We start from the raw sequence: 18910 nt of genomic DNA on the forward strand, positions 1-18910 counted from the left end.
TCTGTTCACGGTTCCCTAGGAGTCTCCTTAATCATCCCCTTAGCTGAAGATGTTTTAACCTGTGACGTTTCTGGCTCTGCAGCCCCTAAACCAATGTGACATAATATCCAGTAGTTATTTTGAATACTCACTATAAATAGTATTGTGTTTGACTTGACTGTGTGTAATGTGGCTGTTTGCAGAAAGAGTACAAGAAGGAATTGGAGACAGAGATCAAGGGCAAGGGAATGTTGGCATTGGCTACAGACACGCCAGACTTCATGAGGGCTAGGAATGCTACAGACATCCTCAGCCAGGTCAGTGGGACAGGGTTTTTGGGCCAAGACACCCTTGTTTTGTAATATGTGCGTTAAGTCCAGTAATTTCAAAAAGCATAATACATTATAGCCATATTTTTTTAGGTGATAACTACCAGAATAGCATTTACTTGTAACCTAGAAGCTATTTCATATTGCCCAACTGTCTTCGTTATACCTGAGTTGCTGTATAGCTATTTTTACATGTAATGAATGCACACTATAATCATAACCACCATGTTCATTGCCTTCAATACTGTAATTGTGTACTGTACCAAGAATACAGAACAACCACTCTCCATCAGTGCATGTAGATGTTATTTAACAAAGAGTGTGTTTCTGAGCTGCAGTTTGTGTCCCTCCTCAGCAAAAGTACAAGCAGACTGCCGAGGCGGACAGGGCTAGCTACACTAGTGTTATCGACACCCCTGACATCCTCCACGCACAGAACATCAGGAACATGGTCAGCCAGGTAAGAGGAACGCTCCAAACTACTATGGATGTCTATTAACTGTGTACGTAAACGCTTCATAAACTATGTAGATACATTTTGCATCAATTTGATTGATATAGACTAATATGCTTTGAAAACATTGCCATTAGAGTTGAATGACCAAGCTCTTATGTGATGTCTCTCTCTCTCTCTCTCTCTCTCTCTCTCTTTCTCTCTCTCTCTCTCTCTCTCTCTCTCTCTCTCTCTCTCTCTGTACTGTGTCCCAACAGAAAAAGTACAGGGAGGAGGCTGAGAAGTGCATGTCTCACTATGTGCCCGTCCTGGACACGCCTGAGATGATGAGAGTCCGTGAGAATCAGAAGAACTTCAGCACTGTAAGTAGAAGCCTTTTAAAACCCTCCGTTCCATTTTAGAACCTTCCGTTTTAGAACCCTCCCTTTGGAACCAAGGCCTAGATTCCAGGTCTCAGGTTCACCATGCCTCCATGTCAGTCAGTGGCAGCAAGGTGTCTCTCTGTGCATCTTCAGTGTCTTGACTTCAAAGTATCACCTTCAATACTTTATATACATGTATATGTTCATTGTTTCTTTATGGACATCTGTTGTGTTTTGCTGTCTGAACTAAAAGAAACCACCAGCATATGGACATTATCTAATTACCGATTCAGAAAAGCCAGGCTCAAGACTTTTTATTGTCGTTGGAAAGTACAGTAGCTAATTTCATAATTTAGTTTACACTGAATAAATATATAAATGCAACATGTGCAACATGCAATTGCATTTTATTGATTTCAATTTGAATGCACAGCGATACCGTGATGAGATCCTGAGGCCTATTGTGAGGCCCATTCTTTTAAATGTATCTGTTACCAACAGATGTATATCTGTATTCCCAATCATATGAAATTCTTAGATTAGGGCCTAATGAATTAATTTTAATTGACCGATTTCCTGTTGCGTGTTGCATTTATATTTTTGTTCAGTATATGTAATAACGGAATGGCTTATTAGATACAGTTGAAGTCGGAGGTTTACATACACCTTAGCCAATACATTTAAACTCAGTTTTTCACAATTCCTGACATTTAATCCTAGTAAAAATTCCCTGTCTTAGGTCAATTAGGATCACCACTTTGTTTTAAGAATCTGAAATGTCAAAATAATAGTTGAGAGTGATTATTTCAGCTTTTATTTCTCATCACATTCCCAGTGGGTCAGAAGTTTACATACAGTCAATTAGTATTTGGTAGCATTGCCTGTAAATTGTTTAACTTGGGTCAAATGTTTCAGGTAGCCTTCCACAAGCTTCCCACAATTAATTGGGTGAATTTTGGCCCATTCCACCTGATAGAGCTGGTGTAACTGAGTCAGGTTTGTAGGCCACCTTACTCGCACACGCTTTTTCAGTTCTGCCTACAAGTTTTCCATAGGATTGAGGTCAGAGCTTTGCGATGGCCACTCCAATACCTTACCTTGTTGTCCTTAAGCCATTTTGCTACAACTTTGGAAGTATGCTTGGGGTCATTGTCCATTTAGAAGACCCATTTGCAGCCAAGCTTTAACTTCCTGACTGATGTATTGAGATGTTGCTTCAATATATCCACATAATTTTCCTGCCTCACGATGCCATCTATTTTGTGAAGTGGACCAGTCCCCCCTGCAGCAAAGCACCCCCACAACATGATGTTGCCACCCCCGTGCTTCACGGTTGGGATGGTTTTCTTCGGCTTGCAAGCCTCCCCCTTTTTCCTCCAAACATAACGATGGTCATTTTGGCCAAACAGTTCTATTTTTGTTTCATCAGACCAAAGGACATTTCTCCAAAAAGTACGATCTTTGTCCCCATGTTGCAAACCGTAGTCTGGCTTTTTTTATGGCAGTTTTGGAGCAGTGGCTTTTTCCTTGCTGAGCGGCCTTTCAGGTTATGTCGATATAGGACTCGTTTTACTGTGGATATAGATACTTTTGTACCTGTTTCCTCCAGCATCTTCACAAGGTCTTTTGCTGTTGTTCTGGGATTGATTTGCTCTTTTCGCACCAAAGTACGTTCATCTCAAGGAGACAGAACGCGTCTCCTTCCTGAGCGGTATGACAGCTGCGTGGTCCCATGGTGTTTATACTTGCGTATAAACCCCCATGGTGTTTATACTATTGTTTGTACAGATGAATGTGGTACCTTCAGGGATTTGAAAATTGCTCCCAAGGATGTACCAGACTTGTGGAGGTCTACAATTTTTTTTCTGAAGTCTTGGCTGATTTCTTTCGATTTTCCCATGATCTCAAGCAAAGAGGCACTGGGTTTGAAGGTAATCCTTGAAATACATCCACAGGTACATCTCCAATTGACTCAAATGATGTCAATTAGCCGATCAGAAGCTTCTAAAGCCATTACATCATTTTCTGGAATTTTCCAAGCTGTTGAAAGGCACAGTCAATTTAGTGTATGTGAACTTCTGACCCACTGGAATTGTGATACAGTGAATTATAAGTGAAATAATCCGTCTGTAAACAATTGTTGGAAAAACTACTTGTGTCATGCACACAGTAGATGTCCTAACCGACTTGCCAAAACTATAGTTTGTTCACAAGAAATGTGTGGAGTGGTTGACAAACGAGTTTTAATGACTCCAATCTCTCTTTTCTTTTCTTGATGTTTTTGTTATTGGGAGACATGTTAACTGCACTTGTGCTCTTTCCCTGTAGCTTCAGTACCAGACAGACCACCTTTAAAACGTAAAAGGCAAAGTGTCATCAATAAAGGAAAGCCCTGAAATGCTTTGTGTTAAAGAGAATAGAAAGATTTTCAGTTGGGGATACCTACTGCTCCATGAGTATTTAAAATATAGATATATTTCACCTTTTCTTACAGCACATTTTCACCTCTTTCTTTTCCTCCCCTTTCTTATTACCCTTAATATCCTCTTGAGCTGATAATGAGAGATTAATCATGGCCAAACTTGTGTTTCTGTATTAGGTTAATAACATTTTTAGATGTTAGATCTCTGGTTTGAGCAATGTCGTTATGAAATACGGCATATGGTAACACTTTGAGCCAACAGGTTTCATGCTTTATTACTCGTAATGTCATGTGTCATCTAGAAACGTCTTCTTTCTGTTTTTTTTTTGTCTGTTGTAGGCCTAGCTGTCTTTTCCCTGTCTTTTTCCCATGCACAAATCACTCAACCAACCTCTCAACTGATAGAGCAAAGACTCACTACTGTTTTCCTCCTCTTACCGTTTAAAGATTCGGAACAAAGAGGACTTGGGAGGAGGAACAGCTCTGTCAGACACCCCAGAGATGGACAGAGTTAGATGCAATCAGACAAACACTATAGAGTGACCCTGCCTGTCTTCACTCAGTCTACGCTTTGAACCCCCCCAGATCTCAAATTTAACAACAACAAAAGACATATAATGTTTTAATCTCTACATAATTGCAACCATTTTTTCTTTCCACATTTTCAACCCCATTTTGCGGAGTTTGTGCTAATCTCAGAGTTCATTGTGCCACCAGACTCATCAGAACATTAAAATAATTAACATTACATCTAAGATCTGTAATAAACTAAACCAAATATCTACCTTTCATTTGCTCAGAGGTTCCCTAGTCAGTTCATAGTGTTATATAATTTGCAGTATATTCTGTAAAAGCAAAAGCACTTGACTGCTGTTAACATGCAATGTAAATGTCACAACTGTGTTATCTACCTGCTTTATGCCAGCTGCATTCTCACTGTCTTCGGTGAGGCCATCGTCCTTGCTGCTGCTGCTGCTGTATGCGTGTGGCGTACTTGTAGTATACGTATAGTGTACTTGTAGTATACGTGTAGTGTACTTGTAGTATACGTGTAGAGTACTTGTAGTATACGTGTAGTGTACTTGTAGTATATGTGTAGTGTACTTGTAGTATACGTGTATTGTACTTGTAGTATACGTGTAGGGTACTTGTAGTATACGTGTAGTGTACTTGTACTATACGTGTAGTGTACTTGTAGTATACGTGTAGTGTACAGTACGTGTGCTTTATATCTGTTATCTGTCTTGCTTTGTCTCTGTGTTTCTCATGGAACCCCTAGAGTAGGTCAAGGACTCGTTGTGTCGGGGCACAGCCATCTCAGACCTACCGGGTGTGAAGAACGTTCGTGAGATGCAGAAGAACATCAGCTCGGTACTCGAGTTTCTATCTAGTCCCTCCCATAAAGGAGGCCCCCCATAATTTCCCAACCAACAAACCTCAAAAAACCTCTCACCCTCTCTGTCGTATGACCCCTAACTGACCTCCAATAATGCCCCCTAAAGCATCAGTGGTTATTCTCCTGACCTTTGACTTCTGTGTGCCAAGATGAAGTCTAGCGCTTCAAAATAACTTAGTGGTACAAAAATAACTTCACTTCCATTGTCCTCCAAACTAAAGCCCTAAATAGATTCATCCCATGTTTGTTTTCTTGTTTTCTATTTGTTGGTTTCCTACCAGACAAACAAATTGCCTTGTGATTTTTCTTCTCCATTTTTTTTGTTTCTATTAATCTTCATCATAAAGTGTTTTTGTCTTTTAATTCTATTTCTTCAGTTTTCTTTACTGAAGTGCTGTGAGATTTTTGAAACGGTAGTCTAACTATAACCCAAACCTTTGCATGCATTTTATGGCAGCCCTCATCCCTTTACCATCTCCTTAGTGTTTATTTAAGTGGGCAATAAACCATGTTTTTGACTGGTTGTCTCTGTGTCACTGTTTAAAGATTCAGTACAAAGAGGAGCAGCTATATCAGACCCCCAGAGATGGACAGAGTTAAACGCAACCAGCAACACATTAGCATGGTACAGGTTTTTATACTGTGATTCTTTACCCTCCATCTACCATCCATATAGTTCTACAGGGGCTTGATGATCAGGAGTATATCAATTAATTGATTCATTCATTTATTGATTCATTTATATACTCCTGTCTGTCCTGCTCCTGTTACGCAAGCCCATGTACAACTCCAAGCCCACTTTAATTCCCCTGTCCAACCCTTTTTAGTCTTACCCCAGCCCAAAACCTATATCTGTTCAATGTCCTGACGTAAAACTGAAGCGTACTATAAGTAGACAATGATTTAAAAATAGAATATTAAAACATGTCAAGTTCTCTGGTAACATGAAGCCACAATATGTTGATGGAGGAACCCCTCCCTGTGAGTACATGCATATATCTAAATAGTCTATATTATTTCAGAAGAGGTGTACGATCCAAAATGATTTTGCTGATTTTGCTTTATTCTTCTGCATACGCTCTTGTCCCTTGTGCTATTAACATTCAATGTCATTTGTAGCTTCAGTGCTTCCTGTAATCTGTTCTCTGCTGTCTCTGGTTCATGGTTGCTCTCTCTGTGTGTGTTTGTCCATTGTGACATCATCTCTCTTCTGCATGGGACCATAATGCTGATCTGATGGGTAGATAAAGTACAAGGACTCGTTGTGTCGATGCACAGCCATCTCAGACCTACCGGAGGTGAAGAGGGTTCGTGAGATGCAGAAGAACATCAGCTCGGTACTAGAGGAAACCAATACCAACACGTGTTTCTGTGTTTTTCACTGTTTAGTCCAGATTTGTGCGTGATCCTCCCTTACCGCCTTAAACTGTCTTCTCTATCGGTTCAGCCCTTGTCATCAACAATCAACCCTGATTCTAATACAACACATCATCCCTCTCCATCCTTCCTTGTTCCTTTCAATCTACCCTTCCACCTTCCGCCCTCAGTAAATCATCTTTGACTCTCCCTTCATTCTAACCTCAGCTAAAACACCCTCTTCAAAATTACTTCCTCACATTTTGAGTGTTTTTGCTTCACCTTTTTTAAAATGTGTATCTCCCCAGCAGCGTTCTTCCTTTAAGAGGTGTGCTATTTATCTCCTGTTTTAGTGTGGCAACTAACATCCTTGCCATGCTGTGGAGGCTGGGATGTTTTAGTGTGTGTTGGTGTGTGTTGGATTGTGTTGTTGCAGTGTGTCTGACTGTCCCCTGGGGCTGTGCTTCTGCCCTGTAGGTGTTGTATAAGGACAGTTCTGCCAAAGGAACGCCCCAGGTGTTCACTCCAGAGATGGAGAGAGCGAAACGGAACCAAGAACAGATTAGCTCGGTACACCAGCCGTCCTCCAGGACCTATGTGCCCCTTTAGAACCCTTTAGAACCCACGTTAACCCTCTCATCTAACTCTCTCCTGTTCTTCTTCTGGCTCTAGTTAACCTCATTAATCAGATCTACAGTAGTCATCCTCTGCTCTCATCTATTTGTATATCATGGCTAACCCTCTCCCTTGTTATTGAAACTAGTCAACTCCTCCTTTTCCCCTGGCTTCCTCCCACTCCCAACACCCCAATTAAGGATTGGAACACAACCCTCCTAACTCCATTATGAATTGGGACACGCCCTCTTAATCCACCCCCACTCTGAAGGTTTGAATCTCCCTGCTAATATCGTCTGAGGTCCCAATAATAAGCCCTTCTCAGAGTGACCCTATCTGTTGTTGTCGTTGTGCCACATTCTGTCACACACAGGTTCAGCAGATAAAAGGGGTTAACTCTGGTGCTGACGTTGTTCCTCTGCTGTCCTCTCTGCTATCCCACAGGTGCTGTACTCTGACAGCTTCCGTAAGCAGGTGCAGGGCAAGGCTGCCTTTGTGCTGGACACACCTGAGATGAGACGCGTCAAGGAGACCCAGCGCAACATATCTGGAGTGAGTCAATGGTTTTTGTAGATGTTATAATATCTCTTGTTGGCTTGTAAAGAGTCTTTTTCTTGTAATAACACATGCCAGACAAAATTGCTCACATTCATAATTCCTACCCATGTAAAATCATACCACTAATGTTGAACTATTGTCTTACCACTGAGTCCTTTATTAAAATGTAATAACAAATGCCATACCAAGTTGATTACTCATTCCCGACTGATATAAAAGCATCCCACGGCTCTCTGTCCACCAGGTGAGATACCACCAGGACTTTGAGAAGAGTAAGGGCAGCTTCACTCCCACCACCTCTGACCCCGTGATGGACCGTGTGAAGAAGAACACCCAGGAGTTCAGCGACATCAACTACCGTGGCATCCAGAGACGTGTGGTGGAGATGGAGAAGAGACGCGTGGTGGAGCACGAACAGGAGACAGTCACCGGTACGCACGCCAGCACACACACACACGCTGTGCCGAGACCCACAAACAAACACCAACCAATTATTCTACATCCATTTGATCTATGTTGTACCAGCCATTCTGTAAAACCTGTCGGTTCACCCTCAGATCTGCGTGTATGGCGCACCAACCCCGGCTCTGTGTTTGACTACGACCCTGCTGAGGACAACATCCAGTCCAGGAGTCTGCACATGATGTCAGGTAAGAGGGAGAAGCCTCACACCTCAACAGCATAATCCACAGGAAACTCTTTGATTTGTCATATAAACATCTATAAGCATTTATAAGTGTTATGATTTTATTCATAATAATGTATAATAATTTATAAAGCATTTATAAGCATTTATAATGGCCTATTCATTCAATATAAAGTGCAACCAATATTTTTAGGTTTTGTTGAACCCTGACCTTTGCCCTCTGTGTGACAGTCCAAGCCCAGCGTCGCAGCAAGGAGCACTCCCGCTCCACCAGCGCTATGAGTGGTGTTGGTGATGAGAAGTCTGAGGTGTCTGAGGACCCAGCCCACCATGTGTCCCTGTACAGCAATGGCTTTGCTACCTCCTCCATGGGTAGGTCTACTGTAGTGGGCCCACATCACAACCCAGTTCAGATATCACACCACCAAACCACTTTAGACCAATTCCATAGACACTGAGTGTACAAAACATTAGGAACACCTCCCTAATATTGAGTTGCACTGTCTTTTTCCTTCATAACAGCCTCAGAGCATGAACTCTACAAGGTGTCCAAAGCGTTCCACAGGGATGCTGGCCCATGTTGACTCTACAAGGTGTCCAAAGCGTTCCACAGGGATGCTGGCCCATGTTGACTCTACAAGGTGTCCAAAGCGTTCCACAGGGATGCTGGCCCATGTTGACTCTACAAGGTATCCAAAGTGTTCCACAGGGATGCTGGCCCATGTTGACTCTACAAGGTGTCCAAAGCGTTCCACGGGGATGCTGGCCCATGTTGACTCTACAAGGTGTCGAAAGCGTTCCACGGGGATGCTGGCCCATGTTGACTCTACAAGGTGTCCAAAGCGTTCCACGGGGATGCTGGCCCATGTTGACTCTACAAGGTGTCCAAAGCGTTCCACGGGGATGCTGGCCCATGTTGACTCTACAAGGTGTCCAAAGCGTTCCACGGGGATGCTGGCCCATGTTGACTCTACAAGGTGTCGAAAGCGTTCCACAGGGATGCTGGCCCATGTTGACTCCGATGCTTCACGCAGTTGTGTCAAGTTCGCTAGATACCTTTGGGTGGTGGACCATTCTTGATACATACAGGGAATTGTTGAGCGTGAAAAACCCAGCAGTGTTGCAGTTCTTGACACAAACCGGTGCACCTGGCACCTACTACCACACCCTGTTCAAAGGCACTCAAATATTTTGTCTTGCCCATTCACGCTCTGAAAGGCACACACACACAATCCATGTCTCAATTGTCTCAAGGCTTAAAAATCCTTCTTTAACCTGTCTCCTCCCCTTCATCTACATTGATTGAAGTGTATTTAACATGTGACCTCAATAAGGGATCATAGCTTTCACCTAGTCAGTCTATGTCATGGAACGAGCAGGTGTTCCTAATGTTTTGTACACTGTGTAGATGGCAGACCTTTATATTCAAGCCTCGTCAATACTTGGTACAGTCAGTGCCCTGTTCCCAGCCCGCTATGGTAGAAGTATCTATACCTAAGCCCTCATTCTAACTGTGACAGCTGACTTATGTCTTTCCTATCTGCTCCTGCAGGTTACACACACACCAAGACAGTGGAGCTGCAGCAGAGGTCTTCCTCTGTAGCCACACAGCAGACCACCGTGTCCTCTGTCCCCTCCCACCCTTCCACCACCGGGGTGAGTAATGTACTTTGACTGTACCAGGCTCACAGGACATAGATCATTACCGTGGAAACCAGTCATGGTTGACGTGACTGACTAAAACAGAATTAGATTGTATTGCCTCCACATTGAGAAGAGAGATGCCAGAGAAACAGGGAAGCATGTTGGGCAAATGTCCTTTTGGTTGGGTTGCTGTGCACTACTCACTACCATGTTCCAAAAATGTAAGCTACATCAGCAGTCATTACTAAAAAATATTTTTTGTCCCGTTCAGAAAACTGTGCGTGCCATGTACGACTACTCCTCTGCCGACATGGACGAGGTCTCCTTCAAGGATGGTGATGTTATCGTAAACGTGCAGTCCATCGACGAAGGCTGGATGTACGGCACTGTGCAGCGCTCAGGCAAGACTGGCATGCTGCCGGCCAATTACGTTGAAGCAATCTAAAGACAAGTCCCACCGACACATCCACCTAGCTACCCGATTGGCCGACATCTACGGTTGAATCCGTCGCTTCGTAAACCTGTTATATGTGTAGACTATCGCTCAATTAGATTTTTGTAGCTGTAGTGTTAGTAGTCTATAGTGTTGATGCCCGTTTCCCAAGGCCCTGTGGATGTGACATGAGAATATGAAATGTATAAATACCTATATAGATAGACTACTGTAGAAGAACATTCATCCTTTTCCAAGACCTTGCCTTGAAACAATGACGAAAAGCCCATTATTTTGTAAATTGCAGACAGAACCTTATTTAATCAATGTCAGTTAAATATTTTTGAAAAGCTTTACTGAAAGTGAACTTTCACACAATAACAGATGAGCTTACATGCAATTCAAACTTTCCTGTGATGAAAAAGTGAAGTATATGGATGATAGGAAAGTGTACCGTATGGAGAGAATAAAGTTGTTTAATCACCTAAAACCACAAGGGGTTGATGAAAGATGAAGAAAAGACTAAAAGATGTGTAACCTTGAGGTATCATCCATCGAACCTAAAAACCAGGGCTCTGTTCCTGAGGATGTAACAGTACGAAACGTACAGATATGATTGGCTATCAGAATGAATAGAGCGGACAAGATTCCCTATTCTTATTTCTATCAGCAGCTTTGAGTTTCACCACCCAGTTTGAGAAGCCTCTTCCCTCCTGAAGTAGCCGAAGGCTGGTCACTCATTGCATGTGTTTCGTTCCCTCTGATTACCTGGGTCTGGGGGTAAAGAAGTCAAATACCGTTGATCAGTAGATAATAAAACACCAACCTGCTGCACTACTGAGGTCTTGTGTTCTTATTTCTCTACCTTGTGGCCTCTCCACTTCAACTTACAACAATAGTTCAAGCCAGACACCGCTTTAGCAGCTTGCGTAAAGGTACAGTGGGGTAAAAAAAGTATTTAGTCAGCCATCAATTGTGCAAGTTCTCCCACTTAAAAAGATGAGGCCTGTAATTTATCATAGGTACACTTCAACTATGACAGACAAAATGAGAAAAAAAATCCAGAAAATCACATTGGATTTTTAATGAATTTATTTGCTAATTATGGTGGAAAATAAGTATTTGGTCACCTACAAACAAGAGTTCTGGCTCTCAGACCTGTAGCTTCTTTAAGAGGCTCCTCCGTCCTCCACTCGTTACCTGTATTAATGTCACCTGTTTGAACTTGTTATCAGTATAAAAGACACCTGTCCACAACCTCAGTCACTATGGCCAATACCAAAGAGCTGTCAAAGGACACCAGAAACAAAATTGTAGACCTGCACCAGGCTGGGAAGACAATCTGCAATAGGTAAGCAGCTTGGTTTGAAGAAATCAACTGTGGGAGCAATTATTAGGAAATGGAAGTCATACAAGACCACTGATAATCTCCCTCGATCTGGGGCTCCAGAACGGTGAGCAAAAATTCCAGAACCACACAGAGGGGACCTAGTGAATGACCTGCAGAGAGCTGGGACCAAAGTAACAAAGCCTACCATCAGTAACACACTACGTCGCCAGGGACTCAAATCCTGCAGTGCCAGATGTGTCCCCCTGCTTAAGCCAGTACATGTCCAGGCCCGTCTGAAGTTTGCTAGAGAGCATTTGGATGATCGAGAAGAAGATTGGAAGAATGTCATATGGTCAGATGAAGCCAAAATAACTTTTTGGTAAAAACTCAACTCGTCGTGTTTGGAGAACAAAGAATGCTGAGTTGCATCCAAAAGACACCATACCTACTGTGAAGCAATGGGGGTGGAAACATCATGCTTTGGGGCTGTTTTGCTGAAAGGGACCAGGACGACTGATCCGTGTAAAGGAAAGAATGAATGGGGCCATGTATCGTGAGATTTTGAGTGAAAACCTCCTTCCATCAGCAAGGGCATTGAAGATGAAACGTGGCTGGGTCTTTCAGCATGACAATGATCCCAAACACACCGCCCGGGCAACAAAGGAGTGGCTTCGTAAGAAGCATTTCAAGGTCCTGGAGTGGCCTAGCCAGTCTCCAGATCTCAACCCCATAGAAAATCTTTGGAGGGAGTTGAAAGTCTGTTGCCCAGCAACAGCCCCAAAACATCACTGCTCTAGAGGAGATCTGCATGGAGGAATGGGCCAAAATACCAGCAACAGTGTGTGAAAACCTTGTGAAGACTTACAGAAAACGTTTGACCTCTGTCATTGCCAACAAAGGGTATATAACAAAGTATTGAGATAAACTTTTGTTATTGACCAAATACTTATTTTCCACCATAATTTGCAAATAAATTCATTAAAAATCCTACAATGTGATTTTCTGGATTTTTTTTTCTCATTTTGTCTGTCATAGTTAAAGTGTACCTATGATGAAAATTACAGGCCTCTCTCATCTTTTTAAGTGGGAGAACTTGCACAATTGGTGGCTGACTAAATACTTTTTTGCCCCACTATATATCAATAATAACTGGACAAGATGAAATCAAGTGAAGACAAGTCAGTTTTTTGGGGAGCTGTTTTATAGACAAACCCTACCCTGGAGGCAGGTAATGTTGTGGCCTGACTAGCCATGACAGCCACAGTAATGGTATTAATCATGAATTCAGAACAGAAATACTTTGCCTTATGCTCACATTAAACTTCCCCTCCATCCAAAGAACAACACTGATACAGCCTCCATCTTTCAAACCTTTATTTAATAGGTACACAATGTAAAAAGTGCCATCCTCCGGACCACAATGTATGGTTAAAATATCACTTCCTGGCAAAGCCTTGGTATAGCCAATCAGAGACCATGCTTCGCTTTCACTCTTGTCATGACAACTAATCGCCACCACTTTTTAGCCTGAACTAGCATTTATAAAAATGTCTCCCTCAGCCATCAGAGAGGACAAGGAAAAAGGGTTTAAAAACACAATCCAAACAGATCCTGGTGGCCTTGTGGTGTAGTACTTGGTTAACTCTTACATCTTAAGAGTTGGAGTGTGAGAGGGGAAACCTTGATGGGGGCTGGGGGGCCCGGGCCCCCACATAAACAAATCAAGACCTCTGTAAGAATTCAAACACCAATGTGCCGCCCCCCCACAGTTGTCAATAGGCATCTTCAAGAGACTTCACGTGGGGCATTCCCAAAATATGTAATCCAAACCCTGGGACTGTCTAGTGTTTGGATCAGGGTCCGCTGTCCTGAGCCAGTAGTCTGCTCTGCAGCTGCAGCACCACCGTCCTCATCATGCCTCCCAGCTGATCATGGATCAGAACCAGCTGGTCAGAGGAGCAGTGGCTCAATCCCTCCCCAGTCAGATGAGCCGCCAGAGACTCCACCTCCAACAGCAGACCACCCTCAGCAGTCTTCTGGTGGTCAGGCCTGCTTTGGTCCGGTCTCTCTGGATGTTCCTCATGCTCCTTGGACACTGGCTCATCCAACAACTCTGTGACTACAGAAGGGAACATCATGCATGATAATCATCTATGATATTGAGTTCTGTTTAGTGAGCGGAATTAGAAATACAGCAACAAAAATGTATTTTTGAGCAATTTCACAGCAACTTTCAAATATTTTTTCCCCCAAGCTTATTCTCTTACTGCACAAATTGGTCTTTGGAAACAACACAGGTTTATTGAACTCACCTAGGGCATCTCCTGGAGTCTTGTCCTCTCCCTGGTTCTGAGGAACAGTTGGCTCCTCCAGCTCAGATGTCAGCTTCTCCATCTCCTCAAAACTCTTCAGCTCATCACTACGGCCCTTCTGCTGAAGCAGTGACAAGGTGAAACGATCCATTACAGACCAAACAGATAAACCACCTGAACTGTGCTCATCTCCACAAGAATTAACCGCACATGACAATTATCATTAACTGTGTAAGCAATATCTCTTGGGTATAATCTAAAGTATGAATCTCATTTGCATTTGCAGAAGGTAGGAGAAAGTCACAGGTTTTAAGTTTGGGCATAATACCTGCTGTTCGTGATATATTTTAAGTGCTTTCTTCACATTAGAAATCTTTGGGGAACGAATGGGAAGGTTCTTGATTTCACTTGGTGTGAGAGCACTGAGGTCTCCGACAGTTTTGATATTCCGGGCTCGCACAAGCTGGCCAAAGCCACGAGGCCTGAGGATAAATAATTACAGAATATGTTAAAGCAGCCATCAGCAGTAGAAGGAATAGCAACACACCCTCCTCACTCGTTGTTTGGGTAAAAAGCTGAGGGATGGGACTGGAGAAATGTAACACACAAATTCACAGAGCTATGGATGCAAGGACTGACCATCCATGAGATCAACATTACAGACAGAGCTATGGATGCAAGGACTGACCATCCATGTGATCAACATTACAGACAGAGTTATGGATGCAAGGACTGACCATCCATGAGATCAACATTACAGACAGAGCTATGGATGCAAGGACTGACCATCCATGAGATCAACATTACAGTTTTAACCATGTTTAGAGGCTATATAGTGTTTGTTTACATTTACTTTGTCTATAAATATTGGAGAAAACAAGCTTATATTTTGGGTTCTCATGGAGTGTGACAGTTGAACTAAGCTCATGAGGAATTTATAAGTTATATTCTTCAAGAATCATTGGATACATATCAGTACATTTATAAGTCCAAAAATGTATGTAGCAAATGGCTGATGGTCCATTTTAATTCTAAAGAAACACCTAAAGCTTTGGATATCTGCTACAGTTGTATGGGAACCCATGTTGGATTGTTGTTCCCTTGTTGCAACTCACATTGTGTTTAACTTGATTTATTGTACAAGCAGTTCATTGATTTGGGACCATAGTTCTCTCGGTTACACTGACCACATGTTGGAGGTGATCTGAGGCAGCACTGCTTCCACAGGGGTAGAACAGCGGACCAGGGCCGGGTACACACAGTCCTTAGGGATGGGCCTCGGCTCCTGGCCCAGCTCAGAGATCTGAAACAACATTCATCAAGTTAGTAGGAATGACACTCAGGCACATGCACAACAATCATGGACAGTAAACCATTTTTTTTTTTTTAAATGGACCAAATTAGCTGTTTTGTCTATATGTACTGAATGTATGCATGGATAATAAGATCATCATCTAATCCATTAGGTTTTACGAAAAGGGTTGAATTTAGGATTATGATCTAGTCTGAAAATAACTTGGGTACGTCCTATGTATCTGAGGTTACATACCAGGCATTTCTTGGAGCTCTTGTACCCTGGGCTGCGGAGATTGCGTGGACTGAGGATCAGTAAGCCCTTTGTTGGTGTTGTGATATACTGCAAATAGAGCAGAGGTTAGGCGATTATAATAAAAGGGTCTAAATGAAAAAGAGACCTCTAAAAAAAAAAGTCAAGGGAAAGTTCAGTTAAACTGTGGCCACTGAGTTAATTGTACAGAAATCAAGTCAGAATATCACTGTCTCCCATTGATGATTTTGGCAAAAGTTGAAGTTTCACACACTTTACTAAATTGAGCCTTTAATGATTTAGTGCACATTATTTAAAATTACATTTATTACACATTACTAGTGGATCATGTACCTTCGCCTGAGGGATGCTGCTGCTGGTAGTTTTGTTTCTTGGGGAGCTGGATCGGATGACAGGGCTGCGACGGTCAATGTCATCTGCCAGCTCCTGGTGTTGAATTGGGTCAGCAAATGATACTCGTCGAGACTGCCAAATAAAAAGTATGGATTAATTTATCACACTTTGTTTTCAAAACCCAGGTTTTGAAAGAGGTGGCGGCTAATAACAGACCATCCTATGCTAGCTTGCTACCGATGGCCTGGCTAGCTGTCTAAATCGCCGTGACCCCCAACCAACCTCTCCACTCACCGGACCCTTTGGATCACTCGACTAAGCATGCCTCTCCTTAATGTCAATATGCCTTGTCCATTGCTGTTCTGGTTAGTGTTTATTGGCTTATTTCACTGTAGAGCCTCTAGTCCTGCTCACTATACCTTATCCAACCTATTAGTTCCACCACCCACACATGCAATGACATCTCCTGGTTTCAATGATGTTTCTAGAGACAATATCTCTCTCTTCATCACTCAATGCCTAGGTTTACCTCCACCGTATTCACATCCTACCATACCTTTGTCTGTACATTATACCTTGATGCTATTTTATCGCCCCCAGAAACCTCCTTTTACTCTCTGTTCTAGACGACCAATTCTTATTGCTTTTAGCCGCACCCTTATTCTACTCCTCCTATGTTCCTCTGGCGATGTAGAGGTGAATCCAGGCCCTGCAGTGCCTAGCTCCACTCCTATTCCCCAGGCGCTCTCTTTTGACGACTTCTGTAACCGTAATAGCCTTGGTTTCATGCATGTTAACATTAGAAGCCTCCTCCCTAAGTTTGTTCTATTCACTGCTTTAGCACACTCTGCCAACCCGGATGTTCTAGCTGTGTCTGAATCCTGGCTTAGGAAGACCACCAAAAATTCTGAAATTTTAATTCCAAACTACAACATTTTAAGACAAGATAGAACTGCCAAAGGGGGCGGTGTTGCAATCTACTGCAAAGATAGCCTGCAGAGTTCTGTCCTACTATCCAGGTCTGTACCCAAACAATTTGAACTTCTACTTTTAAAAATCCACCTCTCTAAAAACAAGTCTCTCACCGTTTCCGCCTGCTATAGACCACCCTCTGGACACCATATGTGAACTGATTGCCCCCCATCTATCTTCAGAGCTCGTGCTGCTAGGCGACCTTAACTGGAACATGCTTAACACCCCAGCCATCCTACAATCTAAACTTGATGCCCTCAATCTCACACAAATTATCAATGAACCTACCAGGTACCTCCCCAAAGCACGGGCACCCTCATAGATATCATCCTAACCAACTTGCCCTCTAAATACACCTCTGCTGTCTTCAACCAAGATCTCAGCGATCACTGCCTCATTGCCTGCATCCGTAATGGGTCAGCGGTCAAACGACCACTCATCACTGTAAAACGCTCCCTGAAACACTTCAGCGAGCAGGCCTTTCTAATCGACCTGGCCGGGGTATCCTGGAAGGATATTGATCTCATCCCGTCAGTAGAGGATGCCTGGATATTTTTTTTAAATGCCTTCCTAACCATCTTAAATAAACATGCCCCATTCAAGAAAATTAGAACCAGGAACAGATATAGCCCTTGGTTCTCCCCAGACCTGACTGCCCTTAACCAACACAAAAACATCCTATGGCGTTCTGCATTAGCATCGAACAGCCCCCGTGATATGCAGCTGTTCAGGGAAGCTAGAAACCATTATACACAGGCAGTTAGAAAAGCCAAGGCTAGCTTTTTCAAGCAGAAATTTGCTTCCTGCAACACTAACTCAAAAAAGTTCTGGGACACTGTAAAGTCCATGGAGAATAAGAACACCTCCTCCCAGCTGCCCACTGCACTGAAGATAGGAAACACTGTCACCACTGATAAATCCACCATAATTGAGAATTTCAATAAGCATTTTTCTACGGCTGGCTATGCTTTCCACCTGGCTACTCCTACCCCGGTCAACAGCACTGCACCCCCAACAGCAACTCGCCCATGCCTTCCCCATTTCTCCTTCTCCCAAATCCGTTTAGATGATGTTCTGAAAGAGCTGCAAAATCTGGACCCCTACAAAATCTGGACCCTTTCTTTCTAAAATTATCTGCCGAAATTGTTGCCACCCCTATTACTAGCCTGTTCAACCTCTCTTTCGTGTCGTCTGAGATTCCCAAAGATTGGAAAGCAGCTGCGGTCATCCCCCTCTTCAAAGGGGGGGACACTTGACCCAAACTGCTATAGACCTATATCTATCCTACCATGCCTTTCTAAGGTCTTCGAAAGCCAAGTCAACAAACAGATTACCGACCATTTCGAATCTCACCATACCTGCTCTGCTATGCAATCTGGTTTCAGAGCTGGTCATGGGTGCACCTCAGCCACGCTCAAGGTCCTAAATGATATCTTAACCGCCATCGATAAGAAACATTACTGTGAAGCCGTATTCATTGATCTGGCCAAGGCTTTCGACTCTGTCAATCACCACATCCTCATCGGCAGACTCGACAGCCTTGGTTTCTCAAATGATTGCCTCGCCTGGTTCACCAACTACTTCTCTGATAGAGTTCAGTGTGTCAAATCGGAGGGTCTGCTGTCCGGACCTCTGGCAGTCTCTATGGGGGTGCCACAGGGTTCAATTCTTGGACCGACTCTCTTCTCTGTATACATCAATGAGGTCGCTCTTGCTGCTGGTGAGTCTCTGATCCACCTCTACACAGACGACACCATTCTGTATACTTCTGGCCCTTCTTTGGACACTGTTAACAACCCTCCAGGCAAGCTTCAATGCCATACAACTCTCCTTCCGTGGCCTCCAATTGCTTTTAAATACAAGTAAAACTAAATGCATGCTCTTCAACCGATCGCTACCTGCACCTACCCGCCTGTCCAACATCACTACTCTGGACGGCTCTGACTTAGATTACGTGGACAACTACAAATACTTAGGTGTCTGGTTAGACTGTAAACTCTCCTTCCAGACCCATATCAAACATCTCCAATCCAAAGTTAAATCTAGAATTGGCTTCGTATTTCGCAACAAAGCATCCTTCACTCATGCTGCCAAACATACCCTTGTAAAACTGACCATCCTACCAATCCTCGACTTTGGCGATGTCATTTACAAAATAGCCTCCAATACCCTACTCAACCAATTGGATGCAGTCTATCACAG

At 43.1% G+C, this 18910-nt stretch overlaps 2 protein-coding genes across 16 annotated transcripts in view; one reads left to right on the top strand and one right to left on the bottom strand.

Moving 5' to 3' along the window:
- LOC115130569 (nebulin-like) overlaps positions 1–11031 on the top strand; it is a 98657-nt gene extending 87626 nt beyond the window's left edge. For 6 of the 14 annotated variants that reach the window (XM_065018655.1, XM_065018671.1, XM_065018673.1 and 3 more), the window contains 11 exons: positions 183–296; positions 664–768; positions 1020–1124; positions 6187–6279; positions 6776–6868; positions 7358–7465; positions 7716–7902; positions 8029–8121; positions 8349–8489; positions 9670–9773; positions 10033–11031. In XM_065018655.1, the coding sequence (XP_064874727.1) occupies positions 183–296; positions 664–768; positions 1020–1124; positions 6187–6279; positions 6776–6868; positions 7358–7465; positions 7716–7902; positions 8029–8121; positions 8349–8489; positions 9670–9773; positions 10033–10206 (1317 nt within the window). In that variant the 3' untranslated portion in view covers positions 10207–11031. Of the gene's footprint in view, positions 1–182; positions 297–663; positions 769–1019; positions 1125–3993; positions 4057–4825; positions 4918–5488; positions 5568–6186; positions 6280–6775; positions 6869–7357; positions 7466–7715; positions 7903–8028; positions 8122–8348; positions 8490–9669; positions 9774–10032 lie in introns of those variants that run through there. The other 8 variants (XM_065018666.1, XM_065018664.1, XM_065018672.1 and 5 more) reach the window with 8 other exon arrangements.
- A 1852-nt stretch (positions 11032–12883) lies between these two features.
- Positions 12884–18910, bottom strand: part of LOC115130157 (telomere-associated protein RIF1-like) — a 33406-nt gene continuing 27379 nt past the window's right edge. Inside the window, exons 29-34 of one of the 2 annotated variants that reach the window (XM_029660987.2) lie at positions 15737–15868; positions 15386–15472; positions 15024–15139; positions 14165–14318; positions 13837–13954; positions 12884–13643 (exon numbers count right to left, since the gene is read on the bottom strand). In XM_029660987.2, the coding sequence (XP_029516847.2) occupies positions 13378–13643; positions 13837–13954; positions 14165–14318; positions 15024–15139; positions 15386–15472; positions 15737–15868 (873 nt within the window). In that variant the 3' untranslated portion in view covers positions 12884–13377. Of the gene's footprint in view, positions 13644–13836; positions 13958–14164; positions 14319–15023; positions 15140–15385; positions 15473–15736; positions 15869–18910 lie in introns of both variants that reach the window. The other variant, XM_029660977.2, reaches the window with a different exon arrangement.

This window comes from Oncorhynchus nerka, linkage group LG1 (assembly GCF_034236695.1).
Source record: "Oncorhynchus nerka isolate Pitt River linkage group LG1, Oner_Uvic_2.0, whole genome shotgun sequence".
In the NCBI taxonomy this organism is placed as follows: Eukaryota; Metazoa; Chordata; class Actinopteri; order Salmoniformes; family Salmonidae; genus Oncorhynchus; species Oncorhynchus nerka.